Below are 24,291 nucleotides of genomic sequence, written 5' to 3' on the forward strand. Positions count from 1 at the left end.
CACTGTCCTTTTGGTTTGCCCAACGTCCTATGGCTGGCCATAGCCATTTTTTTTTTTTTTTATTCAGTCAATGGGCCGAAGAAAAAACAACTAATGCCGCGTACACACGATCATTTTTCGGCTTGTAAAAAACTACGTTTTTCAGCCTCTAGAAAAAACGACGTTTTTTTCAACTTCACCATTAAAACGATGGGGCTGCTTTTGCTGATTTTGTTTGTAAAAGACGATTCACGCTTTTCTGTCTGTTACAGCGTGATGAATGTGCTTACTCCATTACAAACTAGTTTTACCAGAACGAGCGCTCCCGTCTCATAACTTCTAAACATGCGTGGGTTTTTCACGTCGTTAAAGCCCACACACGATCATTTTTTACAACCCAAAAAACGACATTGTTTAAAACGTTGTTAAAAAATAGAGCATGTTTAAATTTATTTATTTTTTTTCATTTTTTCAGAACCCGAAAAATGCTGTGAAGCCCACACACGATCATTTTAAATGGCATTTTTAAAAAACTTTGTTTGATCGTGTGTACGCGGCATTACAGATTTCTCCACCCACACAAGCAAAGTGGATGTAGGAATCATCTCCCTGCTAAGATGTTGTATTAGGAGAGCAGGTCCCATTGCTGTCAGACTATACTAATCTGCAGCTGCTGATCAACAAGTTTTCCCCACCGTGTCCATTCAACAGAGCTTGATTTGACAGTTGACTTCTGTTAAACAGGCAGGGCCACACCGATTTAAATGTGGCAGGTCCCTGTTGAATCAGCTGAATATCAATCAGTTTATATCCAGCTTAAGATACAAATACATGTTTATTCTTGCACTATTTTTATACAGTTCTGAACTTTAAAGTTTGCAATAACTGTTGAAGTACTTTATTGCTGATGCTTAAATTCATGTTCACAGAGATCATCATTATCAGCCCAGCCACAAACATTATTTTATAGATGTCCTGGACTATTAGGCTGCAGAAGTTGCCCTGCTAATTGTGGGCGTTAAAACACTGCCAAAGGCTCCGATCCTCTGACTCATAATTGGCAGCTTCCAGATAAATATTGCCTTTTTAAGTATGATTTGTATTGCATCCATAAGAAGTAATTACAGAGGCTGGAAACCATTCTCCGTGAAGTACTCTCCATTCTTACCGCTAATATTGCTGCAGATGACTGAAGCTACTAATTAGGTCTCCTGACACAGAGTAATATCTGTTTAATGACAGAATTTACTCCCCCGAGCTGTGTGGCTTTTTGCATATTTTACTTGGTTAAGCCTGGCCTGTTCACACGTCTAGTTTTGTTTTAGTCCCGTCACAGTAAATTGCTTGACTGAGAACTTCTGTAGATAACTGTCTTACTGACCCATTAAATTTAAGCAGCAGTTTGGTTAATGCAAAATTGTTCTTTTAAAGCGTTTCTAAAGCCTAAACATTTTTATACCTTAAAGTGGTAGTAAACGGTGTGATCAAGCCCAAAAGGGCCCTACTCTGGAACGGTTCTTGAGGCCAATTATTTTCAAATATAGCCATCTATATAAATCCTGTATAATAATAATAATCCTTTCATGAATACAAATGATTCCTGCTTGCCTCCTTTTTTGGAGTGAAATAAGCCCTTTTATATTGAATTTCTGTTGTCATTAAAAGAGCTTTTTATTAATTGGAGCAGCAGTGTTATCTACAGGATACCATCTACAGGAAGTGGAATCTGTTTACATTGAGTAATTTATGTGAGATTCAAACTGGGAAGCACAAAATAAATTTTAAGACTCCCCTAAATGAGTGGCTAGGGCATGAAATGCGTCTCCCCTAAATGAGTGGCTAGGGCATGAAATGTGTCTCCCCTAAATGAGTGGCTAGGGCATGAAATGTGTCTCCCCTAAATGAGTGGCTAGGGCATGAAATGTGTCTCCCCTAAATGAGTGGCTAGGGCATGAAATGTGTCTCCCCTAAATGAGTGGCTAGGGCATGAAATGTGTCTCCCCTAAATGAGTGGCTAGGGCATGAAATGTGTCTCCCCCTAAATGAGTGGCTAGGGCATGAAATGTGTCTCCCAGCTGTTATGAAAGGAAATGGTCATTTGGATCTTTCCAAGTCTGCATTTACCTACTCTTGAAGGATAACGTGACAAAAGGAAGACATAGGTGCTGGTGCAATGGGGTAATGTAAGAACATCTAAGGTGGTGTCTGCAGGATTGGTCTGTAAAGTCATAAGATCATTGCCCAATCCAACCAGCTGAATCGGCAACAATCATATGTATTTTTGAGTTTCAGAACTCAAAGCGAAACCAAAGCCAACCATTTTTAAGAGTTTTCCAAAAGAGTCATAGTTCAAGGCATGCAGTGAATAACTAACTGTAACATTACTCTCCCATTAAAGTGGAAGTAAACCCATCACTTTAACCGTTTCAAAAAAGTTACATTCCCGACACGTGCCTAGAATTTAACTGTCACATTGGTTGCGCTCTCAACAAACTGTCAAACCATCCAATGGCTGGTCCCATAACTGGTCACATATGCAGCTTCATGGCAGTTGAAGATTAAACAGAGCCCAATATGGCAGCTTCCTTGGCTGAAAACAATAGAAGGGTTTACTTCCACTTGAACTGTCAAGCCATTAATTGGCTGGTGAGATAACCAATTACGAGAGCCACAACTTGCAGATCAAATCGATACTAAGATGGAGGCCTCCTTGGTTGTAATTGATAGGAAGTTTTAGTTCTGCTTTAAGGCCTCATTCACACCATGTGCAGTGATGTCAGTTTTTCTGCATGTGTTCTACAAGGGCTCAAAGAAAACAATTGTTCTCTGTGTGCCCTGTTCACACCACAACACTGGTATCACGTGTGGATTTTTTTCTTTGCAGGGATCTGCAATGTTTATGCAGTTTTCTGCATGGAAAAAACGGACGTGACATCAACATTCTGGTGTGAAGAGTGCACATATCCCACTCGCATAAAACGCGCATGAAAGCTGATGTGAAATCTGTTTCTTCCATCAGTTTTTCTGCACATGTGTGAATGAGGCCTAAGCCTGTGGCTTTTATCCATAGAGAAGGCACCGCCTGGCCGACGAGATGGGAAGTGTGGAAATCCCTAAATGGGCACATATGTGTAAAATATGTGTAAAAACACATATTCTTAGTACAATGGGGAAGAGTGAGAACTACTTTTGGGATTTTTTTTTAATCCATGTTTGTGACCCCAATGGAAGAAATTTTTCCAGAGTGAACTTTGGACAAACATTAAAAAAAAAAAAAAAAGCATCGGACAAACCTGGAAGGAAAGACCGGGTGAAGATAAAGGCACAGTCCTGGGTTTGTGAACATTGGGCCAAGTGGCTGGGACTTGTTATAAAGAGAAACAGAATATTTAACTAAGCCAGAAACAAGAACCAGATTGCATGTCTCTAGCTTATCTTTGTTACAAAATCCAAGTATTAAATAAATGTGTAAGTACTAGTACTGGCCAAAAGTTTATTTTTTGTACTTGGATATTAAAAATGTTCTAATTTAGAATAATAAATTCATTTATTGGCAATGGGCTCTGTATTTGTTGTGTCTTTTACACGTTTAAAATTTAGTTTAGTCTAATTCTGGTTTCTGAATAGGTTTATTAATCAGCTCAGTGCTCTGCTGTACTTTTTAATTTAGGCCAAGCTTCCTGATCTACAGCCATTCCCTTCGCCTGACCGTGAGCCTGTCACTCAGCATGAAGAACTGGTGTGGATGCCCGGTGTCAATGACTGTGACCTGCTGATGTACCTGAGGGCAGCCAGGTGAGCCCTGAAATCTTCCATAGAACTCAACAGACAGTTGTATTTGCTGGCCAGAGCTAGTTTTTCTGCCCACAAAGGGCATGATTGATTTTCAGTGGCATTACAACAATGATTAAAATGTGTCCTTTCTATGCACAGAGAGCATATTTACAGTTTAGGACTGTGCATAGTGGCAAACTAAAAGTAACCCGGAGATTTATGTTCTTGGTTATGTTATTTTTGTAAATGTTTCAAGTGTTTGTATAGGTAAAAGTTTTTTTTTTTTTTTTTTAATATAATTGCTCCCTCCCGCCCCCCTTTAAATACTCACCTGTGAAATACATGCTGATCCTGCCAGTCCCCCTTTCCTATTTCAACTTGAGAACGCTATACATCCATTGCAGCATGGTCAGTTTGCTTATCTTTATTTATTACAGGTTCTTGGACAGCACTGTCAATTTGCGCAGCGCTTTATATACATATATTGTACATTCACATCAGCCTCTGCTCTCAAGGAGCTTATAATCTAAGGTCCCTAACTCACATCCATACATAGTCATGGCTCGAAAAATTGGCACCCATGCCTTTCTGTCAGATAATGCACCACTTTGCTCAGAACATTTTTGCAATTACAAATGTTTAGGCATTCTTGTATTTATTTATTTATTTTGTTTGTATTGGTATATACAATGAAATGTGTTGCGCTAAACATAAATTTTGCACATAAGGTGTTACTTAAAGTGCAATTGTGAAAAAAACTCAAAAAGCACAAATCTGTAAAATTGCAGAAGAATCCAGAAGACCCTCCCCCTCGTGCAGGTACCACCACCACCACAAGCAATATAGACTCTTACCAGAGAGACTGGATCCTTTATTACAGAGGGTCAAACAGGCTTGATGTAATAATCATTGCCGGGGTCATCAACTGGAGATGTGTCCTCAGATCAAATTAACACTTTGAATTGGATAATCAAACCAGACTCCATTCACCCCACGACCATATTTAACCATGCAAATGAAGGAGATGCCAGATAGTGTAAAATCCCAAAAGACTAATTTAATAAAGTATTGCACTTACATTTGTTCAGATAAAATCCAGTGTTGTATACAAAATAGGTGGCCACAATAAAAATATTCAGATACTGTAAACGCAATGGCAAGAAACGGCTCCGTTACCCAAATTGGTATTGTATTAATATGACACAAGAAAGTGGTGAAAAAAAGCCAAATCTGACACATTCCATGCAAAAATGGACTGGACAAAATGATTGCCACCTTCTCAAAATTTTAAGAAATAAGTGCATTCCAAGTTTGTGATGCTCCTATGATTGGCAATTAAACTCGCCTGTATCAATTAACAGGTGCTGACAATATAGAAAGATAAAATGGTGAAAAAGTACTCAACCTTTCTGTTGTGTGTGTCTGTGTGCCACACGGAGCATGAAGAAGAGAAAGAGCCACAAAGAATTGTTTGATTTAAGAACAAAAATTGTTTACAAGTCCATCTCCAGAGATTTTAATGTTCCTGGGTCCACTGTACACAACATTTTTGAAGCTTACAGCCCATGACACTGTGTAGCTTATCTCCCTGGACAAAATAGAAAAATGTATCAAAGATTGCAACAAAGGCTTGTTTGAGTGGTGGATAAAGAACCTCAATCCACTCCCAAACAAATTCAAGCTGACATTCAGGCGCAGGGTACATCTGTGTCAGCTTGCACTATACAGCGCCATCTGAATGTAAAGGGACGCTATGGTAGGAGACCCAGGAGGACCCCACTGCTGACACAAACATAAAAAAAGCCAGATTTAAGTTGGCAAAACCTGAGGAAGCCAAAACTCTTTTTGCAGAATGTGCTGTGGACAGATAAAAAAAATTACAGCTTTTTGGTAAAGCCCATCATTCTATTGTTTTCAGAAATTTGGCCTTTAAAAAAAAGAATACAGTCCCTATAGTCAAACATGGCCGAGGTTCACTGATGTTGTAGGGTTGTTTTGCTGCTTCAGGTACTGGATGTCTTGACCATGTGCATTGTATTATGAAATCTGAAGACCTCTAAAGGATTCTGGAGTACAGTGTTGGGTCCAGTGTCAAAAAGTTGGGTCTCCGTCAGGGGTCATGGGACTTGCAGCAGAACAATGACCCAAAGCACACGTCAAAAAGCACCCAATAATGGTTTAAGACAAAGCGCTGGAGAGTACTGAACTGGCCAGCAATGAGTCCGATTTAAATCTCATAGAGCACCTGTGGAGAAATTTCAAAGCAGCAGTTGGGAAAAGAAACCCTTTCAATCTGAGACCTGGAGCAGCTGGCGAAAGAAGGGTGGTCCAAAATTCCAGTAGAGACGTGTAGGAAACGTATTGATAGAGGAAGCAATTCATGTGTTATTTTTTTCCAAGGTGTGTGCTACCAAATAGAGGGTGGCAATAATTTTGTCCAGTCCATTTTTGGAGTTTTGCATGGAATGTGTCAGATTTGGCTTTTTGTTTCACCACTTTTTTTGTGTCATACCAATACAAACAGAAGAAAAAAACATGAGAATGCCTAAACATTTGTAATTGCAAAAAATTTTTGGGGCGAAGTGGTACATTATATGACAGAAATGCAGGGGTGTCAATATTTTTGGCCATGACTGTACTAGGGCCAATTTAGATAGGAGTCAATTCACCTACCAGCTTGTCTTTTTTGAGTGTGGGAGGAAACCAGAGTACCTAGAGAAAGCCCATGCAGACACAGGGAGAACATACAAACTCCAGGCAAGTAGTGTCGTGGTTGGGATTCGAATCAACGACCCTAGTGCTGCTAGGCGGAAGTGCTAACCACTTATCCACTGTGCTTGGGAGCACAGACAAAAGATCGGTGTCCTGTTGTTTCTCTGCCTCCTGCTTGATACGCCCCTCAGTAGTCTCCATTCCCAGCTCTTAAGCCCTTTATTCACTTGAGAACAAAAGTCTTGCGATCGCAAATAGAAAAAAAAAAAAGGTATGTAGAAATTCAAATCTATGATGTTCTACCCATTAGTGGGGTCAAATCGACATACATTTTCGACTGCAGTAACAAGAAAATTTGAAGGAGCAGGATTGAAAAATGTTCTTGTGCAATTTCCTAACCGTTAATGCGGATTTCATTTGAGAGAGACTGTTCATTCCAATATTGAGAAATTATGTTTTTTAAGTACTTTCAAATTACGTACAGTAACGTGTTCCTAAACTCTAATCTGCCCCCCTTTGTTGAGATGGCTAAAACCAACAGCCACATGATCTTTCTCTCAGCAGCAAGGCCTGACAGTGGGCAGAGCTGAGCCACAGGGGAATTGCATGTCCTGTGACATCACTTCAGCGAACACACCCTCCCCTAGGGTAGGTTGTGTAATAGCTAAAGTGATTTCTTATGATGTGACGTGCTGTGGGCTAGGCTCCACCCCCTACCTGGTTCGTGTTTGCTGTAGTGAGGATGAGGAGGTGGTTAGAATCACTTTAAGACAAAAGAATGTACTGATAAGAATTTTCATACAAATGTTTGTCCATACTTACTAGTATGTGACCAGCTTTAAAATTGCAAATTCTCTTGTTCCCTCTTAGCTGAGTCCTATGGGATACTGTTTACTAGTTCCTCCTTTTATCTTAATTTCTGCTGGCTGTTACAGGGATCATAGCAGTGAAGGTGAATGAATGTTCTTCAAAAGAAAAAAAAAAAGTATAAAGGGTACCCAAAACGCAAACACTTTCTATAACACTCAACATCAGGAATGTTACTGACCCATATTTAGGGTGTAATATGTTACCTGCCTGTGCTCCTCCTATTCCCTGTTGTGAAAGCGGGTGGGGGATCTTCTCCCGACACCTGCTGTCACAATTTAAAAAAAAATACCATAAAGGGTCACCACAATGGAAGGGTCTACCACCAATAAGACACAAGCTTAGCTTAGAAAATCCCTCCTCCCCCTGAAGACCCCTGGGATGTATGACGACGTTCGCTCAGACCTGCCTGGAAACCAAGAAGTAACTGAACATTTTTGAAAAAAGTTTATAACAAGTAAAATATATATGAGTGAACTTTTATTGAGAGTGAAGTTCCACTTTAAGTATGTTCTAGTTAGTGATCTCTTTTTGGATTGTCTCTTTATCTGGTTACCATAATTATTTTGTTTATTGACAGTTTAGGTGAACTGCAGGCCCCCTCATTTCATAGAAGTATCGCCAGATACTATGGGATGAATACCTGATAAATTATTATTATTGTGTGATTTGGCTTGTCTAGCATCTTAAGTACAGGGCATTGGTGTGCACTCTATTCATGCCACTATCTTTTGACAGGAGTATGGCTGCCTTTGCTGGGATGTGTGATGGGGGATCCACAGAAGATGGCTGCGTTGCTGCTTCTCGAGATGATACTACACTTAATGCACTTAACACAGTAAGTTTTGTTTTTGTGAATTTGTCAGTTCTGTCTGATATGTTAGATTAAATCCTATTTGTCCTGGAGCTTGTGACATCTCTATATCGCTGTAAATCACATTAACGCTGTCTGTAGAGGTTAGGTTGTTTTTAATGGTAACTTTAACTGGTTTGTTCATCGGACAGGTCACTCGCATCAGTAGGATGTAGTGATTGGTTAACATTATTTGCCAAAGATTGAGTGGAACTCACCCTTTCGTTAAAGTGGTTATAAAGGCTGGATGTTTTTTTACCCTAATGCATTCCCTGCATTAAAGTAAAAACACCCCACTATTTCACTCCCCCACCCCCAAACACTTACCTGAGCTTGTCATTGATCCAGCACTGTCCCTTGCTGCAGTCCTCTCTCTCTCCTCCTCACAGGCAGCTGCAAAAGCCATTGGCTCCTGCTGCTGTCCGTCAAATGCTGTGGGGAGATATATATATATATATATTTAAAATTCTTTATCTGCCCTCTCTACTCCTCTGTACAGCAGCACTAATTTTGGGAGAGTTAGCAGTAGAATTAGGAGCCAATTAGGATGGTGGTGTCATTTACAGTGTATACAGGGGAGTACAGCTTAATAGGATGTAGAGTGAGCTGTTGCCACTCTGGTGTTGAGTTGTTGCTGGGATGGCTCCTGGATCAGGCTGCATTGCAGGACCGCAATATAATCTGCAAAGAGGTCTGACTGGAATCGCAAGAGCTATAGAATGTAATTACACATAAGCCAATCAATTGGCAGGTAAACTGGTTAACATACTGCATGTATTTAGACCATCTTATTACCTTCTTTCTTGGACTTTTGCAGTTGTTAAAAAAAAAAACATCAGACAGTTTTAGACCTTTGTAGAAAGATTCAGCAAGCTTTTCATAATGCTCCTCGGCTGAATTTCAGCTCTGCTTGGAATTGGGGGAGTACATTGGCCTGCTTGGGGAAATCGGTAATATGGATCCTTGCAACTAGAAGAATTTAGGTGGTTAGGTGTCCTGTAACCATTTTAAATAATTCACTGACCCGCAGAGAGATTTAAATATTGGCCTGCAGCAATGTACCTATTTCTATCTGGCTGCATAATTTCAGTTTTCTTTGGCAGTAGGCTATACAGATCCTTGAATATATTTTGGACCTTGAATCATTAAGGTATAGATGCATAGCCATACACATTGCCTCCTAGGTGGTAGTCCCTGTCGTTTGATAGTGATCAGCTGATCATTATCTTAATACTGCTATGTCATAAACCTGACAGCCGCTGTTCATTTTTATTTTTTTTAAACATATGGAGACAGCTTGCTTCATTGTGTGCCTAATCGTAAAGCTTGACTGCAATGGGAAGAATGTGTTGCCATGAGCAACCTTATCTGATTTTTTTTTACTGAGTTGCGGTGAAGACTTCACATTTTAAAAGTGACTGGTCTCAGTGCTGACAGATCTGCTCCAGTCTTGCTTCCACGATTGCAGGGTTTTACAGCATTGTTGTGCTGGATACTGATTGTAGCAAGCGATACACTACCCGTAGAGATGTAGAGGAGCACTGGATGAGCTGTGCCATTTATTATTATGGAAATTCAATAAGGTTTCCAGGCCTGCTATAAATCAGGCTTGACAATCCAGAGCTTCATTTCTGCAATAACAGCAGCACCTGCTATCAGCAGCGGGAGCACAGAGGCTTAATGTCTTTGCACAGACACAGCAATATAAAGGTGTGTGGAAGAAATGAGAGGGAGGAGGGATACATGGAGCTGATAAGATACATTGCCACACAGCAACGCAGGCCTTTCTCCCTGTCCTTGTGCCTTGCTGCTAGTAGAGTGCTTTATCCCTGTGCTTGTCTTAGAACAGCGACCTGCCAATTTGTAAATTGAACTAGTCTAAAAATAAGAACAGGCAGCCGCTGATGGAAGCAAGTCAACCCCACGGATCCCTTCAGCTCAGCATTCAGACTCTAAAGGGGGTTTGGCCTCTGCAATGCACTGATAAACATCCTTTGTGTCTCATACATATTTTATTTCAATAGGGAAGGTAGTGTTGGCTGTTCTGTCTTTATTCACTAATTATTTTGAGTTAATATTGTACATATTACCTGAAAATACATTTTTATTTGCTTGCTGTGCCATGTTTTCAACATCACATTTTATATTGCATGCTCTTGCAGCTGTCAGATGGCTCTGTCGGCAGCTGTGCAGATTGCTGCAAGTAATTCCTGTACAGGATAAACCAACTAAAGAGTATGGGTGAATTTTATTGTCTCATTGCTGAAAGATCAAACCTCATATCTTGTTGCGCGCCTTGTTGCAAATGGATGTGTTTGCTAACAAATCGTTAAATATCCAAGTAGCATGAGAATAAAATTGTTTGGGGTGGCATTAAGAAATAATGGCCCTGCAAGTGTGTTGCGCTTTTTGGTGAGTTTCTGAAAACACGGGCAGAAACGCATGATTCTGCCCACATTATTGCAACTGTGAATGGAGCCTAATTCTATAGTATTCTTATTTAATGTAAGTGGAAAGAGTTGTGCCTTAAAGGCCCATACACATGATAAGATCTGAAGACAACTTTATGTATGACAAACAATCAACTGATTATCTGATCGTTAATAATAGCTCTTTCGACAGCCGATTCCAGCTTTTTGCATGACAAAAACTGAAGGTGCAGGCTAGAAAAATGTTATCGTATGTGAACACAAGGTCCAGTTTTCGTTTCATGTGTACAGCAATTGCACAGAAATATGACACTAATACCGTGGTTTAATACACCCCATCTGTCATGCTGCTTCCCTTATCCGCTAACGCCATCACCAGCATCACTGTAAACCTGTTTTCGTTGCCTTTGCAAAATGTAATTTTTGGAGTCTTGGGATAATTTATTCCTACAGATTCACTCGTTCTTGAAATATGAAAGTTTCATTTTTGTCTCCATGAAGCTAAGCAGGTCTGAAACCTCTTTGTATTGTGTGGAAATAGGAAGGTAATGACTCATTACAGAAACACAGGTTGCTAAAGCCACCTTCTCCTGCCCCCATTCAGCCAGGAAGTAGAGAAGCCATCCACAGAGTATGCAGTGTAATTGAAGATATAAATTAGAATACAGCGCCTTGTTGAGATGTGAGAGACTAGGAATAGAGTTCATTATAAAACCAAGGCGCCTTCCAGCTGTGTCACTGAAGAAAAGGAAATGGTCAGATCACACTGGCTGCAGATGGCATTTTCTACATGACTGTACCTGCCATCATACTGCGTGTACGCTTTGTACTTGCTAAAATATATATTTTTTCCAATATTTGCTCTGATTTAGTGTAAATTGTGGTAAAGTTTTATTTCAGAATTAAAAAAGACAATATATATTATATTTCAATAGAAACCTTCAAGTGACTCTAAAGGCAGATTGTTTTTTACCTTCATGCATTCCCTACATTAAGGTAAAACATGTCCCAGTAGTTGTATTGCTCCCCCACCCCCCTATGAGTTCCATCTTCAGCCGTGCTGGTCTGCGTCCCTCTCCTCACAGGACACGAGCAGCATTGGCTCCTGCTGCTGTCAACCAAGTTCTCTGAGGTGGAAGCAGGGGCTGAGTAACACTTTGTGTTACTCAGCCCAGTTTGGTAGCAAACCCATAGGTTTCCCCCCATAGCAAGTGACTTTCTATGAGGGCGCACACAGAAGAAGAGGAGCCGAGAGTGTCGGGGGGGGGGGGGTGTTGACAATTGTCAAGATCGTGAGAATTGTCAATATCTTGTACAATCAAACTGGCAAATGTTATAGCGCAGTGAAATGCCTTTCCTGCTCTTTTCAATGGCAAGTCAGATGGCCGATGTCTCTGAATTGGTCACGTGGTCTCTGGCAAAGGTGTTAATCAGGGTTTTGGTAAATCAACTGATAACTGACTACCACCAGGCCCAGAGACCATGTATGCCACATAAGCACCATTTACTTAAGCAAATTAATTCCATAGCCTGTTTTATTATTTCATAAGCTAGATTGCCAGGAGAGGGCAACTTAATGAACTCCCCTGATTTGCATATTGCTTATGGTTATCAAACTCTTTCTTGCATTTGTAAGGCACAGTAATGAGTGCTTGTATGGGTCAGACACACTTAATATTGTTGACTTGCAGCCAGTTGATGCCAACCTAACATGCTCAATAATAAATCTTCCCGTATATGTTTTATGGGTTGGATTTTCCCTTTGGTTCCCATTTTTCAAAACATAAGCTTGGTGCCAGGGTTGTCCACAGAGGATGCATGCTCTGCCTATATAAGTATGTATGTGCATATTCATATATAGTCTTGCTGCTTAGTTTAATAATCAAAAGTGGCAGCAGCAGGGATTGAAACTTTATAAAGCAGCACTAAACTGAGAGTGGCCAGGGGTAGAGTCATGTGATGAGGTTATGTGTAGGTATTGTGGGTGCTCAGCAAAGAGTGGTTAGGGGATAGATTGGGCTCTTCATGTTCCTGAGACACTTTGCGTCAACTAATATGGGAAATGCTTTTTTTTCTTTTCTAAAATGAAGGAAGTATTACTTATGATTGAAGGGCTCTCATCTCTTATTGCTGTTTAGGTATGAAAAAAATAAAAATAAATGTACAGATGGTAGTTTTAACATGGGTGGGGAGGGAAGTGGGTCTCTTGCTTTATGAAAGTACTCTGTGAATGCAGGCTGACAGTTAACACATAATGTTGTATTGCCAGTCCTAGTGCCCAATTTCACAAGTTTATTAAAGCAAAATTAAAGGTAAAAATACTTATCAGTCTGATGCCCATGAAGACTCTCCCTGGGCAAGCTCCTTGGTGTCAATCTAAGGCCGTCTTGATTGGCTGGCATGGGATGACCTCACTCCTGCACATGTCCAGGAGTGCAGTCATACCGGCACATTGGTGGTGTGCCGCAATGTAAGCCAAGCTGCACCGCTCAGTGTACAGTCTATAGGGAATTGCAAACGGGTCGGTAAGTGTATTTTATTGCAGAAGAAACGTATGTCTCCTCTGTAATAAAAAGCCTGCCTGCCCTTTTTTTACATTTTAGTTCTGCTTGAAACCTCCAAGAGTCACTGAACACACAGCCACATACCTTGTATGTATTTAAAGTAACAGACACAGTGACAGTGTGCAGCATACAGTATCCCATAGCAACCATTTACTCTCTGGCAATGGCACAGCAGGAGATGATTTCTGATTGTTGTATAGAGATTGCTTTGCTTTTTACACCGCTGTCTGTCTAGGAAAACAAACGGTTTTATATGTGTTGGTCATTGCTCCTTTGTTCCATGAACAGGTTTTGCAGAGCGCTCAGTAGATGTTTTTTTGGCATTACAGTGTACTAAATTCCGGGGAATTTGTTTTGCGTGCTGTTTATCCATTCGTTGACTGAAAGAAGCCTAGATTTTGGTATTTGCTTTCTTTGCGTGAGTTGTCATTCGACTCCGGAGATGGAGGAGGCATGTTCCCTGCTCTGTTTTTGGCAACTAGACCTTGGCTGTGCGCATAGCAGGGGGGAGCAAAGGGGATGTCAGAGCGCGCTGCACGTCTGCGGCTTGCTGCTCTGAAGTGTCAAAAATGTATCTAGTCTGCTGGTAATATGAGGAAGGAGAGATGGCTTATGTCTATGGATCAGCTAGGCTTTGCTTGCACAATCTGTTGTTTTCTTTGGGTTATGTGCTGCAGTAATGAGCTGTCTGTGCCTGGTGAATGGGTTCAGGTGTATCTTATGCTGATGTTTTAATCTCTGGTTATTTACAACCATTGCTGTTTGTTTTCTTGCATACAAGACATGAACATTTTTGGTTTACTGCAATAAAGTTTAATGCCCAAAAAGTCTCACTTGGCCGGAGCAGATCAGTGTGTTTTATGTGACATTGCAGAGTGGCGGACAGTTGGCTAATCCATCTTTTTCAAAGCATTGATAGTGATCTGGTCTGTAGTATTAAAACATGTGATCAGCTTTCTGGGTCACTTCATACTCATACTTGTTCACAAGATGGTCCATGCTGATTACTTAAAGAGGACCCGTCGCAACCAAGCTACTTGTGCCTGACTCTGAATGTCCCGTCCCTGCGACCCTGCTAACCAACTACATAGAGGGAGAATACAATTCTCATATAAGAGTTCAGTAGTATCTCTCGGAATCTTGGAGGCTTGTGTGACTGTCTACTTTTGAAAAGGGGTTATTTGGGGGATATTTGTACTTTTCTGGCGTTTTAGGGCATCAAAAATTAGATCAGGCTGTCGGTACACCAGTTTATCTATTTTCACATATACCATAGTTTGTAGTCTCTCTAAATTTCACACATACCATTTTAATATACACTTATTGGGATTTATTTTTTTTGGTTTCTAATTCATGACGAAATTAGATTTTATTGGATATATTTTATAACAGTAGAAAATAAAAAATCTTGGTGTTTCCTTTTATATAGCAAAAAATAAAAAACATAGAGGTGATCAAATACCATCAAATGAAAGCTTTATTTGTGTGGAAAACAAATCAAATAAAAAGTGTTTGGGTACAGTATTGCATGACTGCAAAATTGCCAGTTAAAGTAGTGCGCAGTATTGAATAGCAAAAAAACAAAAAAAATGCCCTGGTCATGAAGGGGGTAAAATCTTCAGGAGGTGAGGTGGTTAAGTAAAGCCAAAGTAAACTGGCAGAAAATAAATCTTTAAACCTGCACAGTGATAACAGTTTAAAAATTGGTTTCTTGTAGTGACTGGTTCCCTTAAAAAAAATATAAACTTATATTTACAAGTGTTAATGGGTAGGGCTTCTGGCGAGATCAGTGTGGCCTACGATTATTTACTTATATTTCTGGCTCGCTGAGCGCACCCATTTCTATGTGCAGATAATTTCGGTCTCTGGTAAACACAGGTGCATGCACTAGTGACTGATTAAAAGGAGTGCGGGACACAGGTTAAGTAGGATATTTCTTATTTTAAACCAACGGTAAGGTTTTAGCCAAAATTATTATTTTTCTGTGTCCTTTTTACTATATTACACATCAGAATCATAGTATCCTAATTGTACAAACTTTTTATTTATTTTTCTTCCATTTAGCTACATGAAAGCAACTATGATGCTGGGAAGGCGCTGCAACGATTAGTGAAGAAGCCAGTTCCCAAGCTGATAGAGAAGTGCTGGACGGAAGATGAAGTGGTAAGGAAATGCCGCCATGTATTTTATATACTGCTTCGTCGGATATCTTGTATACATAAGCGGTCATAAACATGTCCAGAACTGTGAAAGGTGATCTCTGCCATGTTTGGATCACATTTGAATGGAACAGTTAGCATGAACCCACTGTAGTTACAGAGCTGGTGTGGTAAGGGACACAATGTCTTTGGTTCCTGTGCATCCAACAGTCAAACACATGGAAAAATTAAGAACCACTCGTCCTTCCTTTCGTCAAGGCTGACACTGGTGTACATGGGCACAGACACAGCAGATCTTCCATTTTATCTTAAAGTATAACTAAAGGCAAAACCCTTTTTAAGTTTTGGATGGAATGGAAAGGGATTGGGTCACCTGTCAGGTTTTTTTTTTTGACTGTTGGTTCCCTTGTTAGGGCGATTAATTTCTGTATTGGTCATATATACCATTATCATCCAAAATGAAAGTAAAAGAAAAACTCAAATTTTGAGTTGTCCAACAGAAATAGTGGGGATATCTTCCTATGGGGACAGTAGTTCTGGTGACAAGAAGGGATTGCCTCACACCAGAGGGATTGTCTCTCGCTTTCTCTTTTGGCTATGGGGCAGGAAGTAAAGGAACATCTCCACAGATGGCAAAAATAAATCTTAAAGGGGTTATAACCCCACCTTACTCTATCCAAAATAAAATGTTTTGCCCTTAGTTTTACTTTAAAGCTGACATCAGGAATGTTTGTGGTTGTCTAGTTTAAGGGTATATGCTTTATTTATTTTAGGCTCAAATATGCATAGCATTTACTTGTCGCTAGAGAGCCACAGGTGCGGGTTCAGCCAGCCATAGAATGTGCATGTTCCCAAATGTGCAAGTTTCACGTTCTGGAAAACAAGCCATACGGGCATGCACTGTTAAACGCAGATGCACAGAAGGGCTCCTCTGATCTCTGACGTGCAAATTTTGAAATGGCTTCTTTAGTCAAGAGCCTATACATACGCCCTCTTAAGTTTCAGTGTTGGAAAGTGAGGTTGACCATCACATTGATAGGCCAGCAGTGAGATTTAGAAGGTTGAGAGTAGCAGGACTGATCTCTTGTCTCTGTAAAATAAGTTGATACTTGGTGGCCTTGTGACAATGACAAACAATAGGTTTGAATATAGGCAGTAACAGGCAAATGCTGCATTTTGAGTTGGCCACCATACACTGGCTTCCACCGTCTTAATCGTGTCTCCTGTAGGTAATAACCAAGCCTGGCAACAGTTGTTGTTCTTCCTCTTTACTGTGGCATGATAGTGTCTCTAATTGTTGAAATTTAGGATGCATGTGTATTGCCTGTAGCAACAGTTCAAGCTTCAGGCAGTATGCAATACATGCAAGTCCAAATGTTCGAAAGCAAAATATTGTTCTGGCTAGAAGTTATTCCGGTTATGCACGTAATTTGCTCTTCGTTTTTATAATATGGATGAAAAATGCTTCTTACCTTTAAGATGGAGGTTTTAGTGTATGCATGGTGGCTGTTGATGATGAGGCATGGTCAACAAGACATGTTTTATCTATAAAAGGAACAGTCGGTAGCAGCTGTTTCCTGTTTATAAGGACACTTGGTCACACCTGGTAGAATAAATCTCTTCAGATGTCTCAGCAAAATATATCCACATTACTAAATTAAAAGACAGATAAAGTACCGCAGCACATAAAACATGATAGGTTCTTTAGAAGCCTTGGATGGAGCTGAGGTGATGGCAGCTTTATGTTCTACTTCTGAAAATAGCCACAGTGTGCCATGCTGTAAAAGGCCCAAGAACTGATATGACTGATATGCCACCCAAGGACAAATTATTTTATTCCTTGGGACAACTACAATAAAATGTTAAAATCCTTTCATAGTTTTAATTCTGTGATGCGGTTTTAACTTGTGCTTTTAGGTAAATGCATTGACAACTTTGACATGGCTTCAGATGAGATCTCTTTTTGAAAATTGGCATTTTAAAGGTGCACTCAGAGCTTCTACATAAATAAAGGCATCTGTTCTTAATAAAGGATTGAGCTTGGTTATTGCTGTTGTATTTTTTTCTTCCCTGCTATATTGCGTAATCTGACAACCCCACCCTGAAATATCCACAACAGTGATGATCGTGTTTAAGGACTTTATCAAGAATATCACAGTGTGTCCCATATAAAACAGGGGTGTGTCATGTCTGAGGGACTGTTCACATCAGCCATGTGCTAAACCAGTCTGTGCATGCTGGTGTCCATTTTGCCAGGCAGTGAATAGGTGGCGTGATGTGCTATTTCAGCACTTCACACAGTTTACTTTTTTTTTTACTTTATTGAGAGTGTTAAGTGCTGAAATTCAAAGCTTGTTATGGGCAGGCTGAATGTCAGATTGTATTTGCAATTATTGCTAGTGGCTGGTATAGCCGCTTGCAATAATCACGGGGCTTTCCCTGCCGGGAGAACAATAATGGCTTGGCGAGAAGGGATTCCCCCATCAATACTGACTTGATGGGGAAAGCGAACGATTTTCTTTTCGTGGTTGCAGGAAAGAAAATCGCTCCATCTGTAGCCGGCTTTAGTCTTCTATAAGCTAATCTTTATCAGGCTACTGGTTTTCTTTGTTGTGGTAAAAGCATTTCAGATCTTAACATCTAACTCACTGCTTTGATAATACAGAAACGGTTCATCAAAGGATTACGGCAATACGGAAAGAACTTTTTCAGGATTCGGAAGGAATTGCTGCCCAATAAAGAGACGGTCAGTGGTTTTGTTGATATTTAATATTATTTTTCCCCATTTTGCCAAAAAGCTAAATTTTCAGCCTGATGTAATTTACAATATTTATTTACAGGTAATATGAATTTATATAATGGTGATCTCCCGCACTCAAAGTGATCAAGAAAAAAACAACCAATGCTGCTACTTATAACCATAAATCTCAAAACCAGTGAAATAAGATATACCAAAGTGCATATATAGCAAGATTTAGGCCCCATACACACGAGAGGATTTATCCGCAGATACGGTCCAGCGGACCGTTTCCACGGATAAATCCTCTCAAAGATATCCGCTGATTTCGATGGGATGGAGTGTACACACCATCCCATTGAAATCCGCGCGGAAATCCTCTGCCGATGACGTGTCGCGCCGTCGCCGCGATTATGACGCGGCGACGGGCGCGACGCTGTCATATAAGGAATTCCACGCATGCGTCAAATCATTACGACGCGTGCGGGGAATCCCTTTGGACGAATGGATCCGGTAAGTCTGTACAGACGAGCGGATCCATCCGTTGGAATGGATTCCAGCAGATGGATATGTTGTGCAGCACAACAAATATTCGATCTGCTGGAATCCATCCCAGAGGAGATTTCTCCGCGGAAACAGATCCGCTGGCGTGTACACACCATAGAATCTATCCGCAGAAACCCATTTGCTGGGATTTATCTGCGGATGGATTCTATCGTGTGTACGGGGCCTAACAGTAGCGCAACAACAACACCTAATTCATTCAGCGTTCAATACAAAAATATAGTGAAATCGAATATATAAAATATACTATGTGCAAAAGAAAATAATGAAAAATAATAAAATATAAAAGAGTCCAATAGCAGTCCTCTTTAAATGGCAAAGAAAAGATCTGATGATAATTCCCAGTGATGTCCTAATCAAGAAAAACACTGGGAGGTATCCACCACCGTAAGTGTCGCATCAGACCTGCTCCCATCAGGTGGAAACTCGCCTAATATATTTACTTACCACTCTCATGGTTAGGCTAGTAAGCCGTAAGAATCAGTAGTTCAAAGGTTCCTTAGTAAGCCAGTGCACTGCTCCACAGTTCCCTGTAGTAAAGGCACATATCCATGGGTACATGAAAAATAAATGCTCCACTAGTTTAATATTGACAATATTAAATTAGGGGAGCTTTTCTTTATGTGCCTGTAGTACAAGGAACTGTGGAGAAGTTGACTGGCTTACTAAGGAATCTTTGAACTACTGATTCTATATGGCTTACTATCCTAACCATGAGCAGGGCTTTTTTTCAGGTGGAACTCTGTTCCACCACCTCTGGCTTAGGCCCTCTGCTCACCACTATCACTTGTAAACACAGAAGTCCAACTTCTGTGTTTACAAGTGACAGCTTGCCTCTTAATGGCTCCCACAGATCTGATCTCCTGAGCGGCTCCCAATGAGTGCAGGATGGAGACAAGGGAGATGCAGGTCCCCATGGTGCTTTATGGATGCCAGCACCCCTACTGGATGATCTCCCTGCAAGTGAGAGACAGAGCCACCTACAGTGTGTCCGGAGGTACTAGAGAAGAAGAGGGGTGAGATGAGGATGCAGAGGGAAGCAGCTGTGGAAGAAGGCTGAACTCTGCACTATGTATGTAGTGTACCCCGGAACTCTGCACATCTCTGAACTTTGCATGAAAAAACCCGAAACTGTTCTGAACTATGCACTTTTCTATTGAACATTGAAGCAATTAGGCGTTATTGTTGCGCTACTGTGAATCTTGTTATATATATCTTATTTCATTGGTTTTAATATTTATAATGATGTTAACATTGATTTCTCAATGTTTTAAGATCTATTCTATCTGTGTTTAGCCCCACTTTTGATGTTGTCATCCTGACCTACATTTTATAGTTATGATTTTAACCTGTCCTACAGTGCTTCTTACCAGTTATTTGATCTTTTGTTACAGATGGAAGTTTTTATGAATGTTAAAGTAGACCTAATGTTAAAATTTACCAAGCCAACAAGGCAAATAACAATATTACCTATAGCTGAACTGTAGAAATTAAAAAATTTTGTCCCCTTTAAGCTTACCATGGGCTAGCTTGGTTACACGTCCATACATACGCTGAACACAGGGAGCAGTTTGTGCCCCTTACCGCCGCTATTCAGCAAACATCATTTTTTTTTTCATTGCGCTCTGATTGGATGCCACCTGCTCCTCCTCTCTCATCCTATCAGAGGATACCTTGACTTTGAAAAAAAAGCAACACAATATGTTTAGGGTACAGACAGCAGGTTGTCTCATCAGCCCTTGGAACAAGACAGTGCTTGACTGCATGTAGCACAGAGACTACTGTAGTCAAATCCGGCAGCACCTGGAACAAGACAGTGCTTGACTGCATGTAGCACAGAGAGACTAATGTAGTCAAATCCGGCAGTCCTGTGGATAAGACAAATGGATACTTACATGTCTTGTGACCATGTATTTTTATTTACTTCACCATTTCAGTATCTGCTTTTTACTGGGCATTCTGTACCACACTTCTACATTGCAGCTCAAACGTAGAACTTTTACAAACAGATAAAATGCCAAATGGGAGTTGGTGATAGAATAAAAAAGTATGTATTTTGCCTCTTTTGGTAAGCAGGCCTCTAAATTGTCATTGCCCAGCACCGTCATTTTTAGCTCCATAATTTTTTTATTTGAAATTCAACATAGCATACAGAAAGACAAAAGCATGTGCTTATAAATGACAAATATGATAATTAAACAGATATCACAACCTAAAGTGATTGTAAATCCTCACCTTGTAAAACAGCCCATGCAGTGTGAAATAGAAATGAAAGGCAAAGCATTTGTTTATAGATATAGATACTTTATTTCCCCCTTTTTTTGTAAGTGATCACATTCCCTCTGATCTCAGCTGCATAAAAACCAGGAGAGGAGAAACGTCAGAACACTGATCTTCCCAGTGAATGGCGGTGCGGGGGGGTGAGGTGGCGCCTGCCAGGACAAGTCTAATCATTGAAGGAGAGCAATAGGGAAATAGACAGAGTGGCAGGAACACCAGGGATTTAACACAAAGGCAGCAATTCAAAGAGAACAGGTTTTATTTTCACACAAATGTATGGTACAGCAGGCCCATTTCAGGAATATGAAATGTTGGGTTTATACACACTTTAGCTTTTAGACCAGGGATATGCAATTAGCGGACCTCCAGATGTTGCAAAACTACAAATCCCATCATGCCTCTGCCTCTGGGTGTCATGCTTATGGCTGTAAGAGTCTTGCTATGCCTCATAGGACTTGTAGTTCTGCAACAGCTGGAGGTCCGCTAATTGAATATCCCTTTTTTAGATGGTAAACATACCAAGTATAGCATATATACCACACTGATTACTTCTGACTTACTTCCTAGTCAGACTTTAGGTTATGACACAGAAAGAAGTTGACCAGCTAATCTTATTAGCAATACAGAAAAAACTGTGCTAACCAAACAAATATAACAAAAAGGCAATGATAAACCTGGAGCCTACAGTTAGGTGGTATAAACACAAATAAGTTAAACAAAAAAAAATTAACTAGCAAACGGAGGCTAGATAAAAGGTGGATACAAATAAATGTAGATTTCAAACATATAAATAAATTAAATAATGTCCCAAATATGTTGATTAAATCTCATTGGTGTCCACAATCAAGACAGACGGCACCACAGTGAATTTTGACATCCGTGAGAAACCACCACCACATGAAAAGCCGCTTACCAAAATTACAGGCTTAAACAGCATTAAGAAATGTAGTCTCCGTCCACGGGTTGAAACACTGGATCAGGGTACCCCAGCAATGTGTCATCCGATCATGAGAATGATAACTCTTTCATAGATGTGGTCCGTGGATCATAAATAACAGAAAACGGACTATAGCATAATACCGTTTTGACCAATTTATTTAAAAGAAGACGACTATTGTACTTACAAACATAACTTGTAAAAAGCGTATAAAAAAATGCCGGCCGGCACTGTAGGAGCCCTTCCTCCTTCACATCGAGCGTGGTTACCTCACTGTACGCCGTCCCAGACGCATTTCGTATGACGATACCCATACATTGGATGGCAATCCTGTATTTTTTTTATTTTTTTTCAGCCCCTTTGGTAAACAAAGAAAAAAAAAACTTGTGTACCCAGCATAGACACATTTCCTTATTGGATAAGAAGCATTTTTATTAGCAAATGGTCACCACTCTTTTTCCTTCTTCTACAGAAAGCTTCAGAGTTGAGCTTTCTGCTGAAGAAGAATAAAACTTGTCTCTGCAGCTTTTTTCTTCTACTGAAATCCAAGCTTTCAATCCTTGGTGTGCAAGGATTGCATTCTGAAAATTAACCCATGTTATAACTGGGTTTCATACAACTCATTTTGTTCCTACTCGTATAGCATCGAATGTTCGGAATGGCCATATGCCAATTAAGTTGTGACTGCCAACACTGATCAAATTACAGTGGGAACACCTGTAACATGCCTGCCAGCACAAGACTAAACCTTCGGTCAGATCCCTGCAAAGTATCAAATCTCGGTGAACTCTGTAAATGAAGAGCACTGTATGCAACCAACACCACCTTCTACTTCATGCAACAGCATGTCCCAGGATCCTTGATTCACATATGTGAATATTGTTAGTTAATTTAAGACCATATCGTTTAAAAAAAAATCGACATGACCGTTTTCTATAACCACTTGCCGAACCGCCCATAGCAGATTAACTTTACTACCGTATATACGTGATCCTGTGCTTCTGGTTATTGGGGCGCCCCACCGGCGGCTCGGTGCCGCCCACTCTGACAGCGGGAACTGATTAGCGGGTCCCCTATGTAAACCAGTCAATATACGCTTATTGGGATATTTTTATCTAAAAATGTGTAGCAGAAAACATATTGTCCTAAATTGATGAAGAAATTCAAATGTTTTGCTTTTTTTTTTTTATTGGATGTTTTAGAGCAGAAAGTAAAAAATATAATCTTTTTTTCAAAATTTTCAAAATATTATATCTTTATAATGGAAGGAATAAAGACCGCAAAGGTACCACCAAAATAAAGCGGTTTCTCAGTACCAATTTTCACCTGCAGATGGTGCTATAGGTGAGATGTGTTGTTGTCTCTTCTTCTAAAAATATGGGATTATACATTGTTGCCAGTCAGAGCAACCTCCTGTACAGGTCTTGGTATGGAATCCATTAATTATATTTAACATTGTTCGTTGTAGTTTCTTTGCCTGGAAGAAAGATCTAGGTTTGGCCTATGTATTTACTGAACGTTTGGCAGAAAGTCTGTGGCTGTGCTATTTACATTTGCTGATTCATGGATGCTTCTACACAAATTAGAGCAAGCGTGTGATGAGAGCAAGTTGGAAGCACAGCAGGGTGCCCCATAGAGACGTCTGTTCTGTACAGATTGCTCTTTTTATTGTTGTAAGCCACCTCACTGCTACAAGAATACAACTGATGTAGATGTTTTCTAAATGTCAAGGGGAGAATGGAATTGACACAGAGAGCAGTTGCCCCCTGGAGGAGATGGGTAGTAGTGCATGTGCTGCTTTCTGTACAGTGTGGGAGATTTTTGATTGCATGCAGGCTAAATTCTGTGTAGAACAGGTGCCTGGAGTGTGCATCCAATAGCCCTGCAGCATCATATGCCAGCTATATATAAATAGCTTGTGTCAGCAAGTGGCAAGTCTTCATAAGAGCCTGATGCATATTTTACAGTTCTCTGTACACTATTACCACCTTATCTATTGCAGGAGTGTCCCCCGAATCAATTAGCCATTTCTAATGTGATGGGCCAGGGATTTTCTGAAAATGCTGATGTGTATTAATTTCTTATGTGAAAGTTTGGCTGTGTTGCTTAAATTCTTTAAAGCACCTGATAATGGATGTTTGTTCTGTACCGTCTGTCTCCTTCCAGCCACAAGCCAACTATCTTAAAACAAGATGTTTTTCATTAGCAGAAGAATGCTTGGCAAAATAATTAAACACATTCTGCAAATTTAATATATGAGAGAGGCTGTTCCCTGTCATTTTAGTGCAGTACATTAGCGTTTTTTCATGTTCTATTGTAAAGCTGTCTTTCTGTCTACATGCTCAGAAGACATCAGTGCAGACTTATACAAGATCTCCTTTTTTTACCCTATTCATGTAGGAGGAAACCACTTTAAATACACCCTGAGATGTTATC

General features: G+C 40.2%; 1 protein-coding gene across 6 annotated transcripts in view; it reads left to right on the forward strand.

The window, feature by feature from the left end:
• The window catches only part of RERE (arginine-glutamic acid dipeptide repeats), a 450,961-nt gene that overhangs the window by 387,302 nt on the left and 39,368 nt on the right, over positions 1 to 24,291 (forward strand). For all 6 annotated transcript variants that reach the window (XM_040325943.1, XM_040325944.1, XM_040325947.1 and 3 more), the window contains 4 exons: positions 3,650 to 3,774; positions 8,071 to 8,170; positions 15,243 to 15,341; positions 18,003 to 18,083. In XM_040325943.1, the coding sequence (XP_040181877.1) occupies positions 3,650 to 3,774; positions 8,071 to 8,170; positions 15,243 to 15,341; positions 18,003 to 18,083 (405 nt within the window). The remainder of the gene's footprint in view (positions 1 to 3,649; positions 3,775 to 8,070; positions 8,171 to 15,242; positions 15,342 to 18,002; positions 18,084 to 24,291) is intronic.

This window comes from Rana temporaria, chromosome 10 (genome assembly GCF_905171775.1).
Source record: "Rana temporaria chromosome 10, aRanTem1.1, whole genome shotgun sequence".
In the NCBI taxonomy this organism is placed as follows: Eukaryota; Metazoa; Chordata; class Amphibia; order Anura; family Ranidae; genus Rana; species Rana temporaria.